The sequence below is a fragment of the Octopus sinensis genome, linkage group LG15, assembly GCF_006345805.1.
Source record: "Octopus sinensis linkage group LG15, ASM634580v1, whole genome shotgun sequence".
Taxonomy (NCBI): Eukaryota; Metazoa; Mollusca; class Cephalopoda; order Octopoda; family Octopodidae; genus Octopus; species Octopus sinensis.
The window spans coordinates 22,600,722-22,623,221 of NC_043011.1; the positions used below are offsets into that span (position 1 = coordinate 22,600,722).

At 39.5% G+C, this 22,500-nt stretch overlaps 1 protein-coding gene across 1 annotated transcript in view; it reads right to left on the bottom strand.

Moving 5' to 3' along the window:
- The window catches only part of LOC115219843 (ras-related and estrogen-regulated growth inhibitor), a 90,982-nt gene that overhangs the window by 31,858 nt on the left and 36,624 nt on the right, over positions 1-22,500 (bottom strand). Inside the window, exon 2 of the mRNA XM_029790128.2 lies at positions 15,818-15,874. Coding sequence (XP_029645988.1) covers positions 15,818-15,874 — 57 coding nt within the window. The remainder of the gene's footprint in view (positions 1-15,817; positions 15,875-22,500) is intronic.

Below are 22,500 nucleotides of genomic sequence, written 5' to 3' on the forward strand. Positions count from 1 at the left end.
GGGTATGCGGCTCACGATCGTGAGTTCAATTCCCGGCAGTGTGTTTTGTCCTTGGATAATACACTTTATTGCAAATCGCTCCAGTCCGCTCAGCTGGCAAAAATTGGTATCAGTAATTCAAATAGCCAGACTTGTCACGTTCAGTATGTCACGCTGAATCTCCCTGGAAACTACGTTTAGGGAATGCTGTGGAATGTTCAGCCACTTGTGCGTTAATCTCACGAGCAAGCTGTTCCGTTGATTGGATCAATTGGAACTATCGTCGTCGTAATATTAAGTTCAGAAGTTCTGGTGTAACTCTAGAAAGAGTAATTTTAATGTTGTGTTCCTTTACAAGCACATGTGTTTAACTGCGAAACATTGATATTAACTGTTGTAGCTGTTTCGCCCTAGGTCAAGCCTGAATAAACATTCCCGTCATGATCATCCTATTATTCAGTCAAACATGATTAATATTTCCAGGATTATAAGCGGCGAACTGGCAGAATCATTAGTACGCTGGATAAAATGCTCAGCGACATTCCGTCTCTCTTTAGGTCCTGAGTTCAAATTCCGCCGAGGTTGACTTTGCGTTTCATCCTTTCAGGGTCGATAAAACAAGTACCAGTTGAGTACCGGGATTGATGTAATCGACTTACCCCCTTCCCTGAAATTGCTGGCCTTGTGCCAACATTTGAAACCAATATTTCCAGGATCATATTGTTCAGTCTGTCCTTCTGTTTAACCCTTTAGCATTCAGATTATTCTATCAAATGTAATACTTATTTATCTAGATTGTTTTGAATTAATCATGCATTATCTCATAGCTTCAAGTGTTCAATGATGTGATTATTTCTTTTTAGAATGACACTAGCAAACGCACCCGTCCTTTGGACGGTTTAAGTTGCTTTCGTGGTATTTTTTTCACCAAATAATTGAACTACCGAGAAGGTTTGTGTGTAGCACGGCAATCTTTTTCTGATTAACCTAGGAATGGAAAATCAAATTGAAGGCTGGTTATTGTGGAGGTCGTTGCACTTTTAATGATCATAGAACATATAAGTTTGCAAGCCATGTAAAGTAGAGCTACTGAAGTGTTTTGTGAGTAGATTACAGATAATGACTACAAAATATATATTTCTTTATTGCCCACAAGGGGCTAAACATAGAAAGGACAAACAAGGACAGACAAGGGGATTAAGTCGATTACATCGACCCCAGTGTGTAACTGGTACTTATTTAATCGACCCCGAAAGGATGAAAGGCAAAGCTGACCTCGGCGGAATTTGAACTCAGAACGTATTGGCAGACGAAATACAACTAAGCATTTCGCCCGGCGTGCTAACGATTCTGCCAGCTCGCCGCCCTTTGACTACAAAATATAGTTGTCAGAAACAGCCACATAAATGGCGAAGGAAATTGAAGAAAAATGTTGAAACTTCCCCTCTGCGAGTTTATTTTTCTCAACAGCAAAGGGAGCTATTTTTTTCGGAGAGAAAAGCTAACAAAAACCCCTCCATTCTATCTTCCCACATAGCGTGCACATAAACTAACAACGAATGCTGCATAAAGTTAAATTAGTATGGAGCTTCCTGATAGATACGTAGTATAGCTTTCGCTAGTGGAAGCAAAACTCTTATTTGCAGGTTGATTCTTTGGGACGAACCATATGTGAGTGTTTAAAAAGGCTTGAATGACAATGCTAAAACGTATTTGAAACAATGGACAGCAGTCGAAATATCATAATGGCTGGGTAAAGAAGCATCCTTAAAGTAAAACAACGGCATCAAAGGTAAAAAAGGTATCAACAAATAGAAGAGAGGAAAGGGAACATCACCTTTCAAGTAACTCAGAATAGGTAAAGGTAAGCTTGCCAAAGTTTAATGCAGTTTCAATATGTAGATTAAGATAGTTTGGTGTTGGATATTCATCACATATACATAGTTTTCCTAGTCGATTGAATCACCGTCGTAAGTGGACAGCAGAAATAAATAGACAAAATCCTTTCACTTTTATAAAAAAGACTAGCAGTATCGCCCGGCGTTGCTCGGGTTTGTTTCGACCCTTTAGAATTGGAAATTTTGAAAAGTAAAAATTTTGCATTATGTAGGTTGTTATTCTCATTAAGTGAACATTTTTCTGGTTGAAATACACCGAAAAATGGCGACACAGCAGTCAAAAAATCGTAAAAAATAGGGATTTTCATAAAAAAAAGTACCTTTTTGATGTAAATAATTTTTGGTGTTAATATGGTCCGATTTGAAGACCAAGCCTTCTATCATACTCTCAATTTTGGTCAACTTGCACCGCAGGGTCTTGGAAGAGAAAGTGTTAGTTGAAGGCTACCAAACCTGCCATACGCAAACAACTTCAGCTTTATATATAGAGAGATTAGTCACCGGCAGCTTGCATGAGCTTGCTAGCGCTTAGGCTTAATAAGTTTATGCAGCCGTGAAAAAAATCGATAATGCTTTTGCAGCAAAGTTGCAGCTCACAGCGATGACGTCATTTGAAGCTTTACGTGCCAGGAAAAATTCAATATTTTTGTTTAATTTTCAAACTTTTTCGACCTTAAAAGCAAAATTTCGCGTCGACTAAAAATGTGCATTATAGCCCTTCTCAAGGGCTACATGCAGATGTAATTTTTTTTCCTGAAAAGGCTTACAATGTGATCAGAAAAAAAAAATTTAAAAGAAAATGAGGGCAAAAAGCAGTCGTTTTTCACAATGAAAAATCTTTGCTTAGTAACCTGAATTTCGCGACAAAATGCATGATTATAAAGCACAACAGCCTAAAGTGCATGCCGTTGGGCGTTAGATGCCGATCGCGCCAATCTGGAGGGGCTTAGAGCCCCCTTGAATCGATAAAAAAATCACTCTTCTCACCATAGCAACCGCATCTTTCCAGATGGTGAGTTTTAACCAACTCAACTCTCTATCTCATCACGCCTTCTATGCCTGTGTAAATTTTCAGCTCGATCCGAACACTGGTCTGGCCTCCAACCTCTGACGTAGCAAAATGTGCACACAATTTTGACCCAAAGCCTCTTTTATATATATAGATTATAGGCTAGGTGCGATAGGCCGGATTTGGCCGGTTTGAACATAAGACAGGTAGAATATTTCTTTCAGGTATGGCCGATTTTGATGCTAAAAGGTTAAAACGGTCGATAGTGATTTGAGAAATTGGGTGTTGTTTCTAATAAGTAGAATAACCGAGCAGAAGCGGTCTCCTTGCCTCGCATTATTATTATTATTATTATTATTATTATTATTATTATTATTATTATTATTCTATGTTTGACTTTTGCTTTATGTCTGTACAAGTTGGCTCCAAGTCTCACCCAGAGACCTCAAGAGACAACAGGTTAGAAGTTCTGTGCCATATATTTGGGGTTTTTTTTTTTTTGGTGTTGTACTAGTGAATGTCTAATACATAAAATAAAATAAATAAAAAATAAATAAATAAATAATAAAAAAAAGTTTGTTTTAAACCTTGGGATATTATTATTATCGTAATTATTATTATTATTGTTATTATTATTATTATTATTATTATTATTATATTATTATTATTATTATTATTATTATCGTAATTATTATTATTATTGTCATTATTATCATTATTATTATCGTAATTATTATTATTATTGTTATTATTATTATTATATTATTATTATGTCTATGTGCCAAGAAAGATTTCATCTGCTAAATGATGCGGAAACCGTGGATTGAGGAAGTAAGTACTCTATGACATTCTGTGGAAGAGTGTAACATTTTAGAACACACAATCAATCTTAGTACTTACCAAAAATCAGTGAATCTGATCTTTGGTAAGTACTAAGCTGGTTCAGGCGGCGAGCTGGCAGAAACGTTAGCACGCCGGGCGAAATGCGTAGCCGTATTTCGTCTGCCGTTACGTTCTGAGTTCAAATTCCGCCGAGGTCGACTTTGCTTTTCATCCTTTCAGGGTCGATTAAATAAGTACCAGTTACGCACTGGGGTCGATATAATCGACTTAATCCGTTTGTCTGTCCTTGTTTGTCCTCTCTGTGTTTAGCCCCTTGTGGGTAGTAAAGAAATAGATATATAAAAAAATATATGGTTTTAAGTGTGTGTATATATATATATATATATATATATATATATATATATATATATATGAGACAAGTGTTCTCTATATAGAATACACTTCGAAGTGCTCAAGCGATATGAACTTGAGCGGGTAGATGAGTAAATGTGATGACAAACAAGTCGATTTACACAGAGCGTTAAATATATTTAATAGAAAAATGTACATGTATATGAATATAATATAGTCCGACTTACAGAATATAAATGATATCAGGAGTTCAATGGGTATAGTTTTACGAGCTGTTTCTGGGGTCTTGGTGGTCCAGAATAGTGATGGTTGCTTGGATCCATTATCCGGAATAATGATGTTCCTTGGATCCGTATATATATATATTATATATATATATATATATATATAGTTAATCCAAACAAGAAAGCAAAAAAAAACACAACAACGCGAGGACGTGGAACAAATATAGTATTATTGGACGCTCAGGAAAGAAGGAAAGAAGGAGGGTTTAACGTTTCGAGCGGAGCTCTTCGTCGGAAACATAGGAGAAGGAAAGATCCAGAGAAGGGAAGACAGAGGAAAAAAATCGCCAACGGTACACACGAGGTCAATATATATATATATATATACTGTTATTTTTTACTTGTTTCAATCATTGATTGCGACCTTGCTGGGGCACCACCTTGAAGGCTTTAGTCGAACAAATCAACCGCAGTGCTTGTTTTGTCAAGCCTGATATTTATTCTATCGGGTACTTTTGCTGAACCGCGAGGTTACAGAGATGTAAACAAATCAACACCAGTTGTCAAGCGGCGGTGGGGGAGAAACACAAGCAGAAGGACACACACACACATATATAATTCACACATGCATATATACATGCATACATACATATATTTACAAGACGGGTTTCTTTCAGTTTGCCTACCACGTTTACTCACGGGGCTTTGATCGACCCAGGGCTAAGTAGAAGATACTTGTTCAAGGTGTCACGCAGTAGGACTGAACCCGGAACTATGTGCTAGAGGAAGCAAACTTCTCACCATACGGTCATAAATGTAATCTGTACGGTCGACCTAGTTAAGGCACGTAGGTTAGGACCCGGTTACTGAAAGATGAACATGTCGCTTCCGGCACGTAAGGCTTACAGGGACCAGGTAAACAATTTAGTTAAACAAAAGTTGACAGGCGGGGATCGTCAACAACAGGTGGTGGTGAGCGCTCAAAAGAGAGATTAGAGTAATTTCCATAGGTTTTAGCAAAGAAGTAGCGTTAGGTAAAATAGAAAGGGGGCGGAGCTAGTCGCTAAGTTAGACGAGGCTATTTGTAGTGGCATTGCAACCGACTTGGTAACAGAGAGAATGGCATCAAACCATTTCTTCAACGCGAAACACGAAGGTTGCATTGTGAGAGCTAAGGGGTGTTTTCTGAGAAACGAGGGAACCAAAGCTGTTCGATGGGTCCGCGTGACGGAGGCGCAGCGTGGTAACAAAACCACAATTCGGTCTTTGACGGAGCGAGACGGACATGAGCTGAGCGATTCCAGGCAGATGTGTGAGGCTTTCCGCCTGCACTTAGATCGGTTGTTCGGGGAGGGGGGGGGGCAGGTCAGAAACGGTAGCGGACTTCAGTCCCTACCTTGACGGCTTGCCAAGTCTCTCGACAGCCGACGCTGAGCGCTGCGAGAGGCAGATAACTTCAGCCGAAATTCATGATGCCCTTTCAGTTGCACGAGGCGCAAGTCATCCGGTGTTGATGGTCTGCCCATACTTACTTTACGTAAGTATGCCAGACCTGTTCTCCGATCTCCTCGAAGCGCTGTACTGCAACTGGCAGCAGAACGGGAGCATTCCCAGTCCTGTGAGTCGAGGCGTAGTGACGCTGATAAAAGAAGACGAACACAAGAGGGTCACATTAGATAACTTCAGGCTCATTAGTCTGCTTAACACAGAGCTTAAGATTTTGGCCAGGGTGTTAGCAAAGAGGGCGCTTGTCGTCGAGGATTTGGTTGGGGAGGCACAAACCTGCACAATCCGACCACCTCTATACACGACAACCTCCACCTCATGCCATACATTATAGAAAAGGTAGGGTGTAAACCTGGCTTCGGTGGGACTGATAAATTTAGATCAATCGAAAGCATTTGGCAGGGTCGACATCGGTACCTGGAGTCAGTGGACTTGCAGCTCGGCACCTAGAGAGGCAAGTCCACGCCATCCAAAAGCGTCGTTGGGCGCTGGACGGACGGACCAGTAAAGTTGCTTGGGGTTTGGTCCGGACCAGACCTCCAGGTGGATAAAAATTGGGACGGGGTGACGAGCAGAATAGACAGTCTCACCCAGAAATGGGCTGCGAGGAAGCTGTCAAATCCTGCATTATCAGTTGAAGAATTGGCAATAAAGCTTAGTTCAAACCATACAACTGTTCATCGTGGTCTTCAACAACTTGGAAAGGTTCCTAAACTTGGAAAACGGGTGCCTCGTGAATTGTCCGAAAGCAACCGCAAATCCCGAGTTGACATCTGCTCTTCTCTCCATTCTCGCGAAATCATTTCACCCTTTTTGGATAGACTTGTGACTGGTGACGAAAAATGTATCTTCTATCGAAATGTTAAACGCCGTAAACAGTGACTTGGTAAAAGCGAAAAAGCTAAACCACAATCGAGAAGGGAACTTCATAGGAAAAAGGTTCTTCTCTCTATCTGGTGAGATTGCAAAGGAGTAATTCACTTTGAATTGTTACCACCTAATGCAACAATCAATGCTCAAGTCTGCTATCAGCAATTAGAGCGTTTGAACCAAGCTTTGAAGAAAAAAAGATCCGCTTTAGTGAATCGAAAAGGAGTGATGTTTCAACAGGACAATGCGCGACCTCACACTGCAAAGATCACATCACAGAAGATCGAAGAGATTGGTTGGGAAAAAAAATTCCACATCCACCTTATTCTCCCGGCCTTGCTCCTTCAGACTACTATTTGTTTCGTAGTTTACAGAATCATTTGGGGGACATAACTTTCGCAAGCCAGGAGGAGGTCGAAACTGACATTTCAGAGTTCTTCGCTTTGAAACCAAAGGAGTTTTACATTGATGGGATTAAAAAGCTTGTAAATAGATGGAAGGAAGTCATAGATAATTAGGGAAAGTACATTGATGATTAAATTTCAATTAAATATAACATTTGATCACTTGTTTTCTTTATTCAAAATTCAGACAGAACTTATGGGATGACCTGATATATATATATATATATATATATATATATATATCTATATATATATATATAATATATATATATATATATACACATACATACATACATACATACATACATACATACATGTGTATGTATATGTATGTTTCAGGAATCGATAAATTAAGAGCCAGTTACGCACTGGGGTCGATGTAATCGACTTATCCCCTACCTCAAAATTTCAGGCCTTGTGCCTATAGTAGAAAGGATTATTATTTACTTTTAATATGCATGTTTGTTACAATCACTTGACGAGACACGCCCAGTGTCCTAGGGCGAGTGAAGGATAAGAGGGCGCTTGTCGTCGAGGATTTGGTTGGGGAGGCACAAACCTGCACAATCCCGACCACCTCTATACACGACAACCTCCACCTCATGCCATACATTATAGAAAAGGTAGGGTGTAAACCTGGCTTCGGTGGGACTGATAAATTAGATCAATCGAAAGCATTTGGCAGGGTCGACATCGGTACCTGGAGTCAGTGGACTTGCAGCTCGGCACCTAGAGAGGCAAGTCCACGCCATCCAAAAGCGTCGTTGGCGCTGGACGGACGGACCAGTAAAGTTGCTTGGGTTTGGTCCGGACCAGACCTCCAGGTGGATAAAAATTGGGACGGGGTGACGAGCAGAATAGACAGTCTCACCCAGAAATGGGCTGCGAGGAAGCTGTCAAATCCTGCATTATCAGTTGAAGAATTGGCAATAAAGCTTAGTTCAAACCATACAACTGTTCATCGTGGTCTTCAACAACTTGGAAAGGTTCCTAAACTTGGAAAACGGGTGCCTCGTGAATTGTCCGAAAGCAACCGCAAATCCCAAGTTGACATCTGCTCTTCTCTCCATTCTCGCGAACTCATTTCACCCTTTTTGGATAGACTTGTGACTGGTGACGAAAAATGTATCTTCTATCGAAATGTTAAACGCCGTAAACAGTGACTTGGTAAAAGCGAAAAAGCTAAACCACAATCGAGAAGGGAACTTCATAGGAAAAAGGTTCTTCTCTCTATCTGGTGAGATTGCAAAGGAGTAATTCACTTTGAATTGTTACCACCTAATGCAACAATCAATGCTCAAGTCTGCTATCAGCAATTAGAGCGTTTGAACCAAGCTTTGAAGAAAAAAAGATCCGCTTTAGTGAATCGAAAAGGAGTGATGTTTCAACAGGACAATGCGCGACCTCACACTGCAAAGATCACATCACAGAAGATCGAAGAGATTGGTTGGGAAAAAAAATTCCACATCCACCTTATTCTCCCGGCCTTGCTCCTTCAGACTACTATTTGTTTCGTAGTTTACAGAATCATTTGGGGGACATAACTTTCGCAAGCCAGGAGGAGGTCGAAACTGACATTTCAGAGTTCTTCGCTTGAAACCAAAGGAGTTTTACATTGATGGGATTAAAAAGCTTGTAAATAGATGGAAGGAAGTCATAGATAATTAGGGAAAGTACATTGATGATTAAATTTCAATTAAATATAACATTTGATCACTTGTTTTCTTTATTCAAAATTCAGACAGAACTTATGGGATGACCTGATATATATATATATATATATATATATATATATATTATATATATATATATTATATATATACACACATACATACATACATACATACATACATACATACATACATGTGTATGTATATGTATGTTTCAGGAATCGATAAATTAAGAGCCAGTTACGCACTGGGGTCGATGTAATCGACTTATCCCCTACCTCAAAATTTCAGGCCTTGTGCCTATAGTAGAAAGGATTATTATTTACTTTTAATATGCATGTTTGTTACAATCACTTGACGAGACACGCCCAGTGTCCTAGGGCGAGTGAAGGATAAGAGATGCTACAGTATGACTGGAAGCTTGGGGAGGGAAAGTGGCAGGGGCAGAAGCGAAATATCTTCATGTAATGCAACACAGACATTTAAATGAATAGGGTTTTTCTAAGCATGTGGGCAGTACAATCTTTTCTCTGAGACATGGTTCACCTGGGATGTTATCTAGATGTTTCTGACATCCCTTTTTTTTTATCATACCTAGGGCACCTACAATAACAGAGACAGTTTTTGCTTTAAGATGCCACATCTTTTGTATTTCAATTTCCCAATCCTCATATTTACTTACTTTTCCAGATTCCTTTACAGATATATTTTTTATCACTGGGAACACTTACATTTACTAGTCTACAAGTATTTTCTTCCCTGTCTTTAATAATTATGCCTGGTCGATTAGCCTGGATCGTTCTGCCGGTGTTGACTGGAAAATCCCAGAGGAAAGTGGCATTTTTACCTTCAATGACTGGCTTAGGGTGATGTTCATTCCAGTAAACAGGAGTGCCGATTTTGTAGTGTTTACATCCTTTCCAATGTAAATACTGTCCTACCCGATCGTGGCGATTTTTGCGTTTGTTTTGATGTTAGCACAGGACATCTCGAAATGGGATGGTCTATTGTTTCGTTGAATGTGTCCCAGAATCTGCATTTAGAGTCAGAACCGTTTTGAAGAACGTTAGTCTAATAGTTTCTGGTAAGCAAGCTTTGATCTCGTGCCGCCAATATGAAACCTTCAGTCTCTGCTTTCAGTCCTGAACTTCTCAGCTACTGATGGGTTGTTACTTGGTCTACATCAGCATTTCGACTCCGAAGAATATACTGTCCATGCAGGTGCTTCTGGCTCCACCACTCCTGAATTTGTTTCTGTCCGTTCTTTTTTGCAGTCTGCTCCATCCGTTTTGCTTGTTTGGTGACAGTAGTTTCAGGTTATTCATCTAATTCAGGGTTAATGCCAAGTTTCCTTGCGAATTTGCAAGCTTCCTTGACAATAGAATGTGACTTTTCGCACACAAGCCGTAACGTCCAGTCTTCTGTACTAGATAAGTACCAGTTCACTGCTATTGTGGAGGTCTTATAGCACAGTTCTACCGGCATCAATCCTCTTTCCCAATTACTTCTAAGTAGGTACAGACGATCAACGTCTGCTTTTGGGCTGTGCATCTTCTTAGATGCTATTAGTTTTCTTATCTTCCTGCCAGGCCTTTGATCTCCGTAGGGTTCCAGTTAATGATGTTAAAACTATTGTTAAAAAACCCCAGTAGTCCAATACAGTTTTAACATCATTATTACTACTATTATTGTTGTTGTTGTTGTGTTATTTCATCAGCCACCGATAATACAAAAATAGAGGAGAAAATAAATAGCCCTAGTTATTCAAAACTGACGGCGCTGACGTATGTAATAATTATGATATATGAACTAACCCTTGTTACTAAACATCATTAACACAAAAAAGACATTATACCAAATGTGCTGTACTGTGCTCCGTTGTGCTGTGGTATTTATACAGCTAAAAGGAAGCTATCAAAGATCCAATGAATATGTTATTGCCCAGATAGTTAGCTAGATAGGGAGACAGAAAGATAGTCAGTTAGGTAGATAAATGAATTGTTAGATGTCTAGAAGTACATTATAAAGATAAACGTAGTTTTGAATGTAATTACACACACATTCACACACACACACACACACACACACACCACACACACACACACACACACACACACACACACACACAAGCGTGTATGTGCGCGCGCGTGCGGTGCGTGTGTGATATGTGATGATAGTTTAAGTATTTCTTATCTGTTATAAGATAAAAACCTTAACACCAAGTGTAATAAGGTAGACATTATTAGATAAATTCTTCCTGGAAATATTAATAAGTTATATGTTTATTTATATCCGCTTTTTCGTATTTGTTTCCCCAGAGGATGAAATATAAATAGAAGAATTAAAAAGAAAATAATGTCTACCGACATATTCATAGCGATTTTGCTTAAAAGTGTAACGACTTTCGTTACGGTAAAAGTATGCATGCGAACATTAAGCATTTTATAGATCTAACATAAACGAATTGAGAGAGAGAGAGAGAGAGAGAGAGAGAGAGAATTAGTGAATGAGTGAGAGAATGAGGGCGAGAGGGTATAAGGGAGTTGAAAGCGGCGAGTTGGCAGAAGCGTTAGCACGCCGAGCGAAATGCTTTGCGGTATTTCATCTGCCGTTACGTTGTGAGTTCAAATTCCGCCGAGGTCGACTTTGCCTTTCATCCTTTCGGGGTCGATAAATTAAGCACCAGTTACGCACTGGGGTCGATGTAATCGACTTAATACCTATGTCTGTCCTTGTTTGTCCCCTCTATGTTTAGCCCCTTGTGGATAATAAAGAAATAGGTTTAAGGGAGTTGGACTAAATGGGTGAGATTCTTGAAATGAGCAACTTCTAGAAATAACAACCAAATCGCTGTCAGATCGCTCCCTACTGTTGAATACTGTGGCCGCCCTTAAGGTGTGTGAGATTATCGGGTTGGTTGAATGTGTATTTATTGATTGGTAAGAAGTTTAGCTGCGTGTTGCCTCATAAACCAACTCCGAAATTTGTTGAAATGGAAGTTTATTACAATATTTACATTTTTAATTGCGACCTGCCAGAAGTGTAAAGTGATGTGCTAGAGACGAATGTAGTTGATAATTACATTCGGTTTGTGATCGTGAGGTCGTGAGTTCCACTCCTGGCGGCACATTGTGCCCTTGAGAAAAAAATCATTTTCACGTTTTTCCACTCCACTCAGCTGGCAAATATGAGTTGCACCTGTTGTTCAGTTGACCAACCATGTCACAGTCAGTGTGTCACGCTGAATTTCTCTGAGAACTACGTCAAGGTTATGCGTGCCTGTGAAGTACTCAACCACTTGGCATGTTAATTTCATGAGCAGGCTGTTCCATTGATCGAATCAACAAGAACACTCGTCGTCGTAACTGACGGAAACCCCAGCCAACAGAAGAGATTCAGCTTCACATGAGCGGCGGGAATAATGCTTTGGTTGTCCTAATTGAAGATTCCTGTTAACTAGGGGCTGAGCTTCAGCCAAGGAAACTTGTCGATTTGAAACTCTTGTTGCTTGTGTTTCCGAAGTGCCGCTTTCTGATTTGTTTACGCGCGTTGATCTACTGGAACAAAATAGGACATTCTCTCATATGGGGGGATATTCCAGCAAAGTGATTGGTTAAAAACTAGGACACGTCCCCTCACCTGTGACGTGGACCTAGTTGCTGAAGCTGTAAAGTTTCGATACTAGCCTCGAGAGCGTCTTTACCTAGTTGCTCATCAGGCCTGAACGCATCCAATTTCTTACACACACACACATAGAATGAGGGAGAGAGAGAGGGAGGGAGGGAAGAAGAAGAAGAAGAAGAAGAAGAAGAAGAAGAAGAAGAAATCCCATCGCTGGGTTGATATTTTATTTATCGCTGCAAGGTAGAAAGTCAAGGGCGGCAATGGAGCTATGTCACAGGCCAGGCCGCAGTATGCGATGAATATTCTGACGCCTCAAAAAATAAATGAAAAGTGAATTTAACAGTTTTTCGGGATGGGGGTTGTAGCTAAAATATTTCTTTTACGATGAAATTGCTTTAGTTTCAACACATGTTCTCAGATCAAGTCAATTCCGAAATATCTCATTATAAAGATACGGAAGTAGAGATAGTCGAAATATGAAACTGAAAACAGAACCAATCTTAAAACATTGTGCTGAGTCAAAAGTTTTGTAATATTCTATTTACTTTATTCGTCAAGTTACAACGAAAGCAGCCTAGTATTCAAAGTAGAGGCCATCGTGTTGTCAGTTCTTCGATCCCACGCTCATACCAGTTCTTGTTCTTCGGGACGAAGAACGCTTTTACTGAATCTTCCACCTCCTCATGGTTGATGAAGCGCTGCCAGCGCAAGAAGTGAGCCATGGGCTGGAACAAGTAATAATCCGAGGGAGATACTTTTTCGCAAATCTAATGTGCATAAGTAGTGGTTTAGCAAGAGCCAGCTTCCGGAACCTGTCGCCAAACATGGGCTCTTCGAACACAAAGTGATTCTCTGTGTCCGCTGGAATTATGTGGGGATAATTCACCACGAGTTCGTTGCCGACGGTCGAACCATCAATGCCAACCTGTACTCCGAACAACTGGAGCGGATGTATGCCATTGTGAGGTAAAAATACCTGGCATTGGTTAACAAAAAGTGAGCTCTTCTGCAGCAAGACAACGCGAGACCTCATACCACTCGATCGACCTGGAATAAACCCCAGGAAGATGAGGGAATCGAACTGATGCTACACCCAGCATATAGATCGGACCTAGCTCTCTCGGATTGTTACTTGTTCCAATCCATGGCTTACTTCCTGCGCTGGCTACGCTTCATCAACTAAGGAAAAGTGGAAGCTTCAGTGAAGGAGTTCCTCGCTTCGAAGGACAAAAACTGGTATGAGTGTGGGATCAAAGAACTGGCAGAAAGGTGGTTTCAGACAGTACAACACGATGGCTTCTACTTTGAAGTCTAGGATGCTTTTATTGTAACTTGAGGAATAAAGCAAACAATTTATCAAAATATTGCAAAACTTAACAGCATTTCATCCGTGTTTACGTTGAGTTCAAATTCCACCGGGGTCGATTTCGCCTTTCATTCTTTCGGGGCAATAAAATAAGTATCAGTTGATCACTGGGGTCGATATAATCAACTTTCACCCTGCCCCGAAATTACTGGCCCTGTGCCAAAATTTCAAATCATTATTATTCGTGGAAGGAAGGCAGCAAGCTGGTAGAATCATAAGCACGTCAGACAAAATGCTCAGTAACATTTCTTCCGGCTATTTACGTTCTAAGTTCAAATCCCGCTGGCGACGACTTGGCCTTTCATTTCGGGATGATATAAGTACCAGTCGAATACTGAGGTCGATGCAATTCATAAAAATTTCAGACCTCTAGCCTGCAGAATTGTTAGCGCGCTGGACTGGTCGAAATGTTTAGCGGCATTGTTTCCAGTTGTGAGTTCAAATTCTGCCAAGGTTGACATTGCCTTTCGGGGTCGAATAAATAAGTACCGGTTGAGTACTAGAGTTGATGTAATCGACTAGCACCCCTCCCCCAAATTGCAGGCCTTGTGTCTATAGTAAAAAAAGAATTATTACTCGTAGAAGAGTGATCTGATCAAAGCAATATATTATAACGACTCCGAAAGATTTTAAGTTGCTGTAAAAAAAAAAATTTGAAGCGCTGTATATCAGAGAAGTGAAATGTCGTCATATAGAAAAATAACAAGACAACAAGAAACAAATCCAGATAATTTATGGATCTACGTGCCTTTTGATTCAACAGATTTCATTTGATTGATTACTACAAAATATACAAAATTATTCTGTCTATTTTGGGCAGCCGGAGATTCATCATTCCCGTCTATGCTTCTACGTCTTACTTCCGTAAATATCTCCTTAGATTTAAGTGGTATGAATATAGTTAACTACCTACATTCCTCCACGCACGCACGCGCGCACACACACACATATGTACATACAGTTTTACGTAATACGTATATATATAATGTAAAGAGCTTGATAAAATACTGATTTTTTTCCCGTGTGAAACACCAATCTTATCATTGTGGACTCGCAGAGCCACGTAGTGCACAATGTAATATTTAGCAACTTCTACCCAAAGCCTCCCAGAGAAACTTTTCATGGTGGAACACAACCAATTTTGGTCAACCTACTTTCGGCAGTGGGAGGGGAGCACGCATCCAGAAATCAAGGGACGGTGAAAAAGAGAAAAGCCTCGTTAGGTTTGTTTTACCGGGATCTGGAACACTATACCAACTGAATCTCCTTCTTATAGGCCCTGCCAGTAGGTACTTCTGTATCATAGTTTCACCCTGGTATCTAGGAATTTAGACAGACCGATATTTCACTGTGTCCGGATTACTTGGTACTAGAACGGAAATAACTGCAAGCAGACGTAGGTGTGTGGTTAGAAACTTGGTTCACAGCCACATTTTTCCGGGTTCAGTCCCGGAACCATGTGGCACCTTGCGTGACACCTTGGGCAAGTATCTTCAACTATTGCCTCGTGCCGACCAAAGCCTTGTGAGTAAATTTGGTAGACGGAAACTGAAGGAATCTCGTCCTATATATGTGTGTGTGTGTGTGTGTGTGTGTGTGTGTATTATATATATATGTATGTATGTGTGTATGTGTCTGTCAGTGTGTCTTTGTGTCTGTGTTTGTCCCCCATCATCGCTTTACAACTGGTATTGGTGTGTTTACGTCCCCGTAACTTAGCGATTCGGCAAAGAGACCGATAGAATAAGTATTAGGACTTAAAAATAAGTCCTGGGGTCGAATTGTTCGACAAAAACACCCCAAGGCGGTGCTCCAGCATGGCTGCAGTCAAATGACTGAAACAAACAAAAGAAATAAAAACAGCAGCAAACACACACACACACACAGAGGCACACACGCACACACACGCACACACACACACAGGCACGCACGCACACACACACACACACACACATGTGCACTATGTAAAACGAGTGTGATTGTTTGCATGCAATTACACAAATAAGATATAGGTGTGTATGTATGCACATATGTATGTATGTATGTTTGTAAGTAAAAAGATATGGTACTTACCAAGCAAAGGATGGTAGTCCCCAATGAATCGCTTCGTAAGATATCGCACCAAAATTGCTGTTAAATAGAAAAAAAAAATTATGGCTTTAACGATTGCTTCTAGCTCGGGCTCAAATACAGAAATTTGGTGGAGTGAGGAGGTTAGTCTATTAAATCGACCCCTTTACCTTGACTGACAGTTTATTTTATTGACCCTGGAAGGACAGTTTATTTTATTGACCCTGGAAGGGATTTAAACTCAGAAAGCATAAATTCAGATTTTCTTGTATTTTGGGAGGGTCATTATGTCAATAACAAATACGCGAACTGGTTCCGTTTTATTTCTTTTGTTGTTATTAGTCAACGAGTTAATTATTTAACCAAGTATCTAATCTATTGTTGGATTAATCGTTCGGTCAATAAATTCTTCAGTTGAGCTCGTCAAAATCCTTTCGATGTAATTTGTGACCTTACAAGGATATGCTTTCTCTACTCCAGGTTTATTTCAGGTCTGTCCGTCTGTCTCTAGTCGGCATTGAAGGGGTACACGAAGAGCGATGAAAAGGCTTTGACGAACCTAGCTGATTGATTGATTGACCAAACTATTTCAAATAATCGATTTGCTAATTGGTTAAATGTTTAACTAGTTGACTAATGATAATGAGGGAAGTGAAATAAATCCAGTACATGACTTTATTATTGTATAATGACCTTCTCGAGATATAACAACAAAATCTGCTTTAACATACGAGTTCACATCAATAATTTTACAAAAAGCAATATATACAAAACGAAACATAAATCTTATATTTTAAAAGAGAAACCGTCTGTCAATCCGTAACAGCATGTGTAGAGAAAGGGAAGGGGAGGAGATAAAGTTGCTGTTGTTTGAGAAATACAGTGTGTGTATGAGAGAGAGAGAGAGAGAGAGAGAGAGAGAGAGGATGAGAGAGAGAGGGAGAAAGTGAGTGTGTGTGTGTGCGTGCGTGTAATATATATATAAATAGGTAGTGTTGTCACTTTGGTAACTAATAAATTTTAATTAAATACGTGGGAATTTTGAGAGCAAATCTGTCAACACAACGCAACACAAACATATAGTTTGCGTGTTTGTGTGTGTGTGTTTCTGTATGTCTTTCAACATGTAGACAACACAACACAGACTTTAAAAAAGACTTTCACTTTGAACAGTTTATGAAGGTAGGTGCATGATTAACAAGTATGATTGCCAGCAGGTAGCGACGGTTAACGACCTAGTTCAGATTAATAAATACTGCAAAGTCTACCATATTAAGCATATTTTTTAACGATCTATCAGGACGAATACTGCAGTAATTGGCTCTATCAACGCTGTATATACATTTACTATGAAACATAGATAACATTAACACACATTGTACAAAAACATAACTTAATGTGATAGAGTGGTAGAGTCGTTAGGAGCATCTGACAAAATGCCTTGCGATTTTCGTTTTGGCTCTACACGTTCTCAGTTCAAATCCTGCCGACGTCAGATATATCTCTCATCATTCTGATGTCAATAAAATAAAGTATCTGTCAAGTACTAGATTAAGTTTGTAACAGTATAGTTCAGTAAAGTCCAAATCGCAATCCGAAGACATGTGGAGTGACACACTGTTGTCGCATCAATATTTTCTATATTGTTTCAAATATAAGCAAAAAGAACTTGAAACTTAATAGGGTGGGCCTTTAGTCGATTACATCGCTCCTAGTACTTGACTGATATTTAATTTATTTTATGAACCCCTAATAAATGAAAAGTCAAATTGATCTAAGCGGGATTTGAACTCAGAAAGCAAATAACCGGAAGAAATGACGTTCAGCATTTTGTTTGACTCGGTAATGATTCTGCTAGCTTGCTACCATTTAATGCCAACGTATCACCTTCATACACACTCTAACATTCAATCATAGTCCCTATTAGAAAAGGACATCTCAAAAGGAATAATGAGTGTAGAAATATTGTTTAACAGAATATCCACCATCACATCCGCCACGAACAAAGGGATAATAACAATATCTATCACATGTTACATGACCACATAATATAGGAGAGAGACAGTGTTGATTATTATCAGACGCTATTGATTGATATTTATTTTATCATACCCAAAAAGGTATAATAAAATAAAAGAACTTGAAATCAAAATATGAAGAGAAACATTAAAATGTGTGATGTCAAATGTATCAGCATCGAATTAGTGACGTCAAATAGTCAGGGCCAAGACAGTGTCATACGTTATATGAGACGCTTTGACCTCCAATTATTTGGCGTCAATGATTCGACGCTGATTTATTTGACACCACTTGTTTTAAAGCTTCTCTGTTTTAATGTTTCTCTTGTTTCCTACCCTCTTTTTTTCCTTCCTCCCCCCCCGCTCTCTGTGTTTTTCTCTTTTTCTGTTTATGTGTGTGAGCATATTTCTCTGTATGTGTATTTATGTCAATCGTATTCAATTAATATATTGTAATGTATCCCCTTCTCTCTCTCTCTCTCTCTCACTCTTTCTATTTGTATGGATATTTTTCTGCATGCGTGCGCGTGTTTGCCTTTACTATGCGAAAACGTACTGCCGCCAAAATAGGTCCAATGTCCAGACAGCCGTGCTTAATCTCCAGTGTCAAAACAGCCCTGCCCAATAGTCTCATTCAATATCTGTCACGACTTTGATATAGTTTTTAATATCAGGCGGCGAGCTGGCAAGAATCGTTAGCACACCGGGCGAAATGCGTAGCCGTAATTCGTCTGTCGTTACGTTGTGAGTTCAAATTCCGCCGAGGTCGACTTTGCCTTTCATCCTTTTGGGGTCGATAAATTAAGTACCAGTTACGCACTGGGGTCGATGTGCTCGACTTAATCTGTTTGTCTGTCCTTGTTTGTCCCCTCTATGTTTAGCCCCTTGTGGGTAATAAAGAAACAGATATAGTTTTTAATATCACAGTTGTAATATATATCATACTTTACATAACTGTAGAAATTTTGCTATTTAAAATAATCGTGGTGTCGCGTAAGGTAATGGCTGAGTTGATAGGTAAAGTAGTGGTGAAATGTAAATATGGAAATAAGGCGGCGAGCTGGCAGAAACGTTATCACGTCGGGCGAAATGCTTATCGGTATTTCGTCTGCCGCTACGTTCTGAGTTCAAATTCCGCCGAGGTCGACTTTGCCTTTCATCCTTTCGGGGTCGATCAAATAAGTACCAGTTACGCACTGGGGTCGATATAATCAACTTAATCCGTTTGTCTGTCTTTGTTTGTCCTCTCTGTGTTTAGCCCCTTGTGGGTAGTAAAGAAATAGAAATGTAAATATGGAAACATGCCAATCATTGCCTGACTCTTTCCCTCATATATTCCATAATGGATATGCAAATGTTAACTCCAAAATGCAAATATTATTGAAATACGTTTACAGGTGGTTACAATTTCACCTGAATGGAACAGAAATTTCTACGAGTCTTTATATTAGACTTAAATAATATTTTGGTGAAAGAAGGCAGCGAACTGGTAGAGTCGTTACTGCACCGGCGAAAAACGCTGAGCGTTCTGAGTTCAAATTCTGCCGTGGTGGACTTTGTCGTTTATTCTTTCGGGGTCGATGAAATAAATACCATTTGAACATATTTCATCGACCCCGAAATGAGTACCATTTGAAGACTGGACCCGATGCAAACGGTTTACCGAACTTGCTGGACTTGTACCAAAATTTGAAACCAACATTTTATAGAAAGAAGGATTTCTGACTGAATAAGTTTTCACACGCGAATCGAACAATTTCAAATAGCGTTAAAAGGTTAGGAACCATATTTCCAAATGAATGATATCAAGTTGATATATATGCTACAAAATACAGGAGGCAAATTGTTTAATTACTAATGTGTGTGTGAGTGAGAAACCATACGATAGTCAATCAATTGATTTTAAAAAAAATTATTTAGCATATTATAATAATAATTGTAAATATAGGCGCAGGAGTGGCTGTGTGGTAAGTAGCTTGCTAACCAACTACATGGTTCCGGGTTCAGTCCCACTGCGTGGCATCTTGGGCAAGTGTCTTCTGCTATAGCCTCGGGCCGACCAAAGCCTTGTGAGTGGATTTGGTAGACGGAAACTGAAAGAAGCCCGTCGTATATATGTATATGTATATATATGTATGTGTGTGTATGTTTGTGTGTCTGTGTTTGTCCCCCTAGCATTGTTTGACCACCGATGCTGGTGTGTTTACGTCCCCGTAACTTAGCGGTTCGGCAAAAGAGACCGATAGAATAAGTACTGGGCTTACAAAGAATAAGTCCCGGGGTCGAGTTGCTCGACTAAAGGCGGTGCTCCAGCATGACTGCAGTCAAATGACTGAAACAAGTAAAAGAGTAGACCGCCTCATGGTCCCAGTAGACAAAATGGAAAAGGTGTTGCCCTGGATAATGGCCAGGGAGATGCGCATCTTATTGTTCTCTATCGCTACGTCTTTTCTAAAGTCATGGGTGATTTTAGTTTAATTTTCTGTTTTAGCAATTCTCATTACCTGAAACTTAGGTATTTTATATTTTTAGGTTTGAGTTACTTATAAATGTATAAACATGATTCAACTACTATATTCTTTTTACTAACGTATTTTCTTTTATAACATACTCATATACAAACTAAACTATCAACATGCCAAGTGAATGCAAAATAAAAAATAAAAACAAAAAAAACACCCAGACCATTTGTTCTATGTTTGTGGTATATATATAATACCACGGCGATATACGAGGGGGTACCCAAAAGTAACCGGAAACGGTCTCTGTAGAGCAAGCCCGTTGTTATTCAGGCTTCCAACGCTAGAAGCCACTTGATGCAGTGCTTCCGTGAAATTCTGTTTTCTGCTGCGGAAAATGGCGACCAAAACAGTTGTCATGTTTTAAACAGCTTACAATGAAGCTGCCATGAGCAAAACACAAACTTGCGAATGGTTTCTACGCTTTAGGAATGGTCACTTGAAGACCAACTTCGTTCAGAGCGTCCGTCGACCTCCCGAACGAATGAAAACATGAAAATTCATGAACTGATCTTGGAGGACCGTCACAGAACAATTGATGGACTTGTTGATATGATTGGCGTGTTCTGAGGCACCTGCCAACTAATTTAGAGCGAGGAATTGCGAATGAAAAGAGTTGCAGCAAAACTTGTGCCTCGCTTGCTCACGGAAGATGGAAAAGCAGTCACGGCTGAATGCATGTTGTGAACTGAAAGAACAGTTGGAAGTTGATCCAGGCTTTTTTCGAAGGACATCACCGGTGATGAAAGCTGGTGCTACGTAATTTGCAAATGTGGATGAGGTGTAATCCTCGTATTACAACATAACTTTAGAAGATAAACAAGCTGTTTTGACTGTCAGTTTGATGATCAAGAAAAGCAATAAGTACCTCATTAAATTTGGACAGGTTTTACCGGAACCTTTTCATCCCAGAAACTATGGATTATTTTTAGCAATCCCTGGCCTGAAAGCATTTCCATCGCTAATGCTCCCCACACTATTCAATGGTGCGCCTTCAGATTTACAGTAATACATTTATATCGAAACTCCACTTTAGAATTATTACAAATTAGTGCCCAACCAGAATATTCTGAAGCACCTGTCTAGTAGTGCTATCGGAAGACATTGCTGGTTCAAGATAAACAGTACAAACATGGTGTGCAGTCAACCGAGCTTGTCCGAGATGCATGCGGAGCTAAGAAACCTTTTTGCATACATTGGTTCAGTTTCGGAGCATTGGTGACTTGCAGTGTTATAGTGAACAGCTTTTGTTGGAGCCATTGTTTCAATAGGCTTTTGTCTAAACCTCTCCGTTATTGTCACGACTATGCATTTTTTGAAAATTTATCTGAAAGTGAACGGAAGTTTGAAAGCTGTTTTATTGCACAATGGAAATTAAAAACTGTTCAATTCCATCGCTCTTTCAGTGCATCAGTTCCACCGACCACATAACCTGGTAGGTAGGTAATTTGGCAACGCAGTCTTGACAGTCACCAGATCCATGACTGCATCTCTGTCAAAGAGACAAACCACGAAATAAAACAGCCACCATACTTTCTCCTCGTCCAGTAATCTCTGTAGTCTGAGTGCATGCTTCCATAATATGGAAGGCGATATGTCAACGCTAACACGGATATCCTTTTTGATGCAATTGAATACAACGATTACTAGTGGAATGTTTGATGAGATCTTTAAGTAAATACTATATTAAATGGTATGTAAGTGGGATTCACCGAGTACTGCTGCTATGTATGCCTGTGAGAGAGTCACGCTAATTGCAGGACATAATCTTTTCTAACATTAATAATAATATACCCAGTACATTATTATACCTGCCAGGTTTTCATATACTTCTGGAAGACATATTTAATCCGTTCCCTTAGTTGATCCGAAGACAATATTTTCATAAACTTATGTTTGGTTTTATGAATTTATTTGTTAAGGACATGGTAAAAAAATTCAAAGTATTTCAGTTTCTCCGAGAATTATTTCTACAAAAATTAAAGAGAGTTTTTTATAGATATCACATTCGAGAGGTTTTCTTTAAAAAGATAAAACAGTTGATGAACCATTCACAGCAAGTGAACTAAAAATTTTTTTCTCGGTCAATCGGAGGGACGTTTATCACGATAGACCCATCCGATAGTCATATCTGTCCTGTCCTACACAC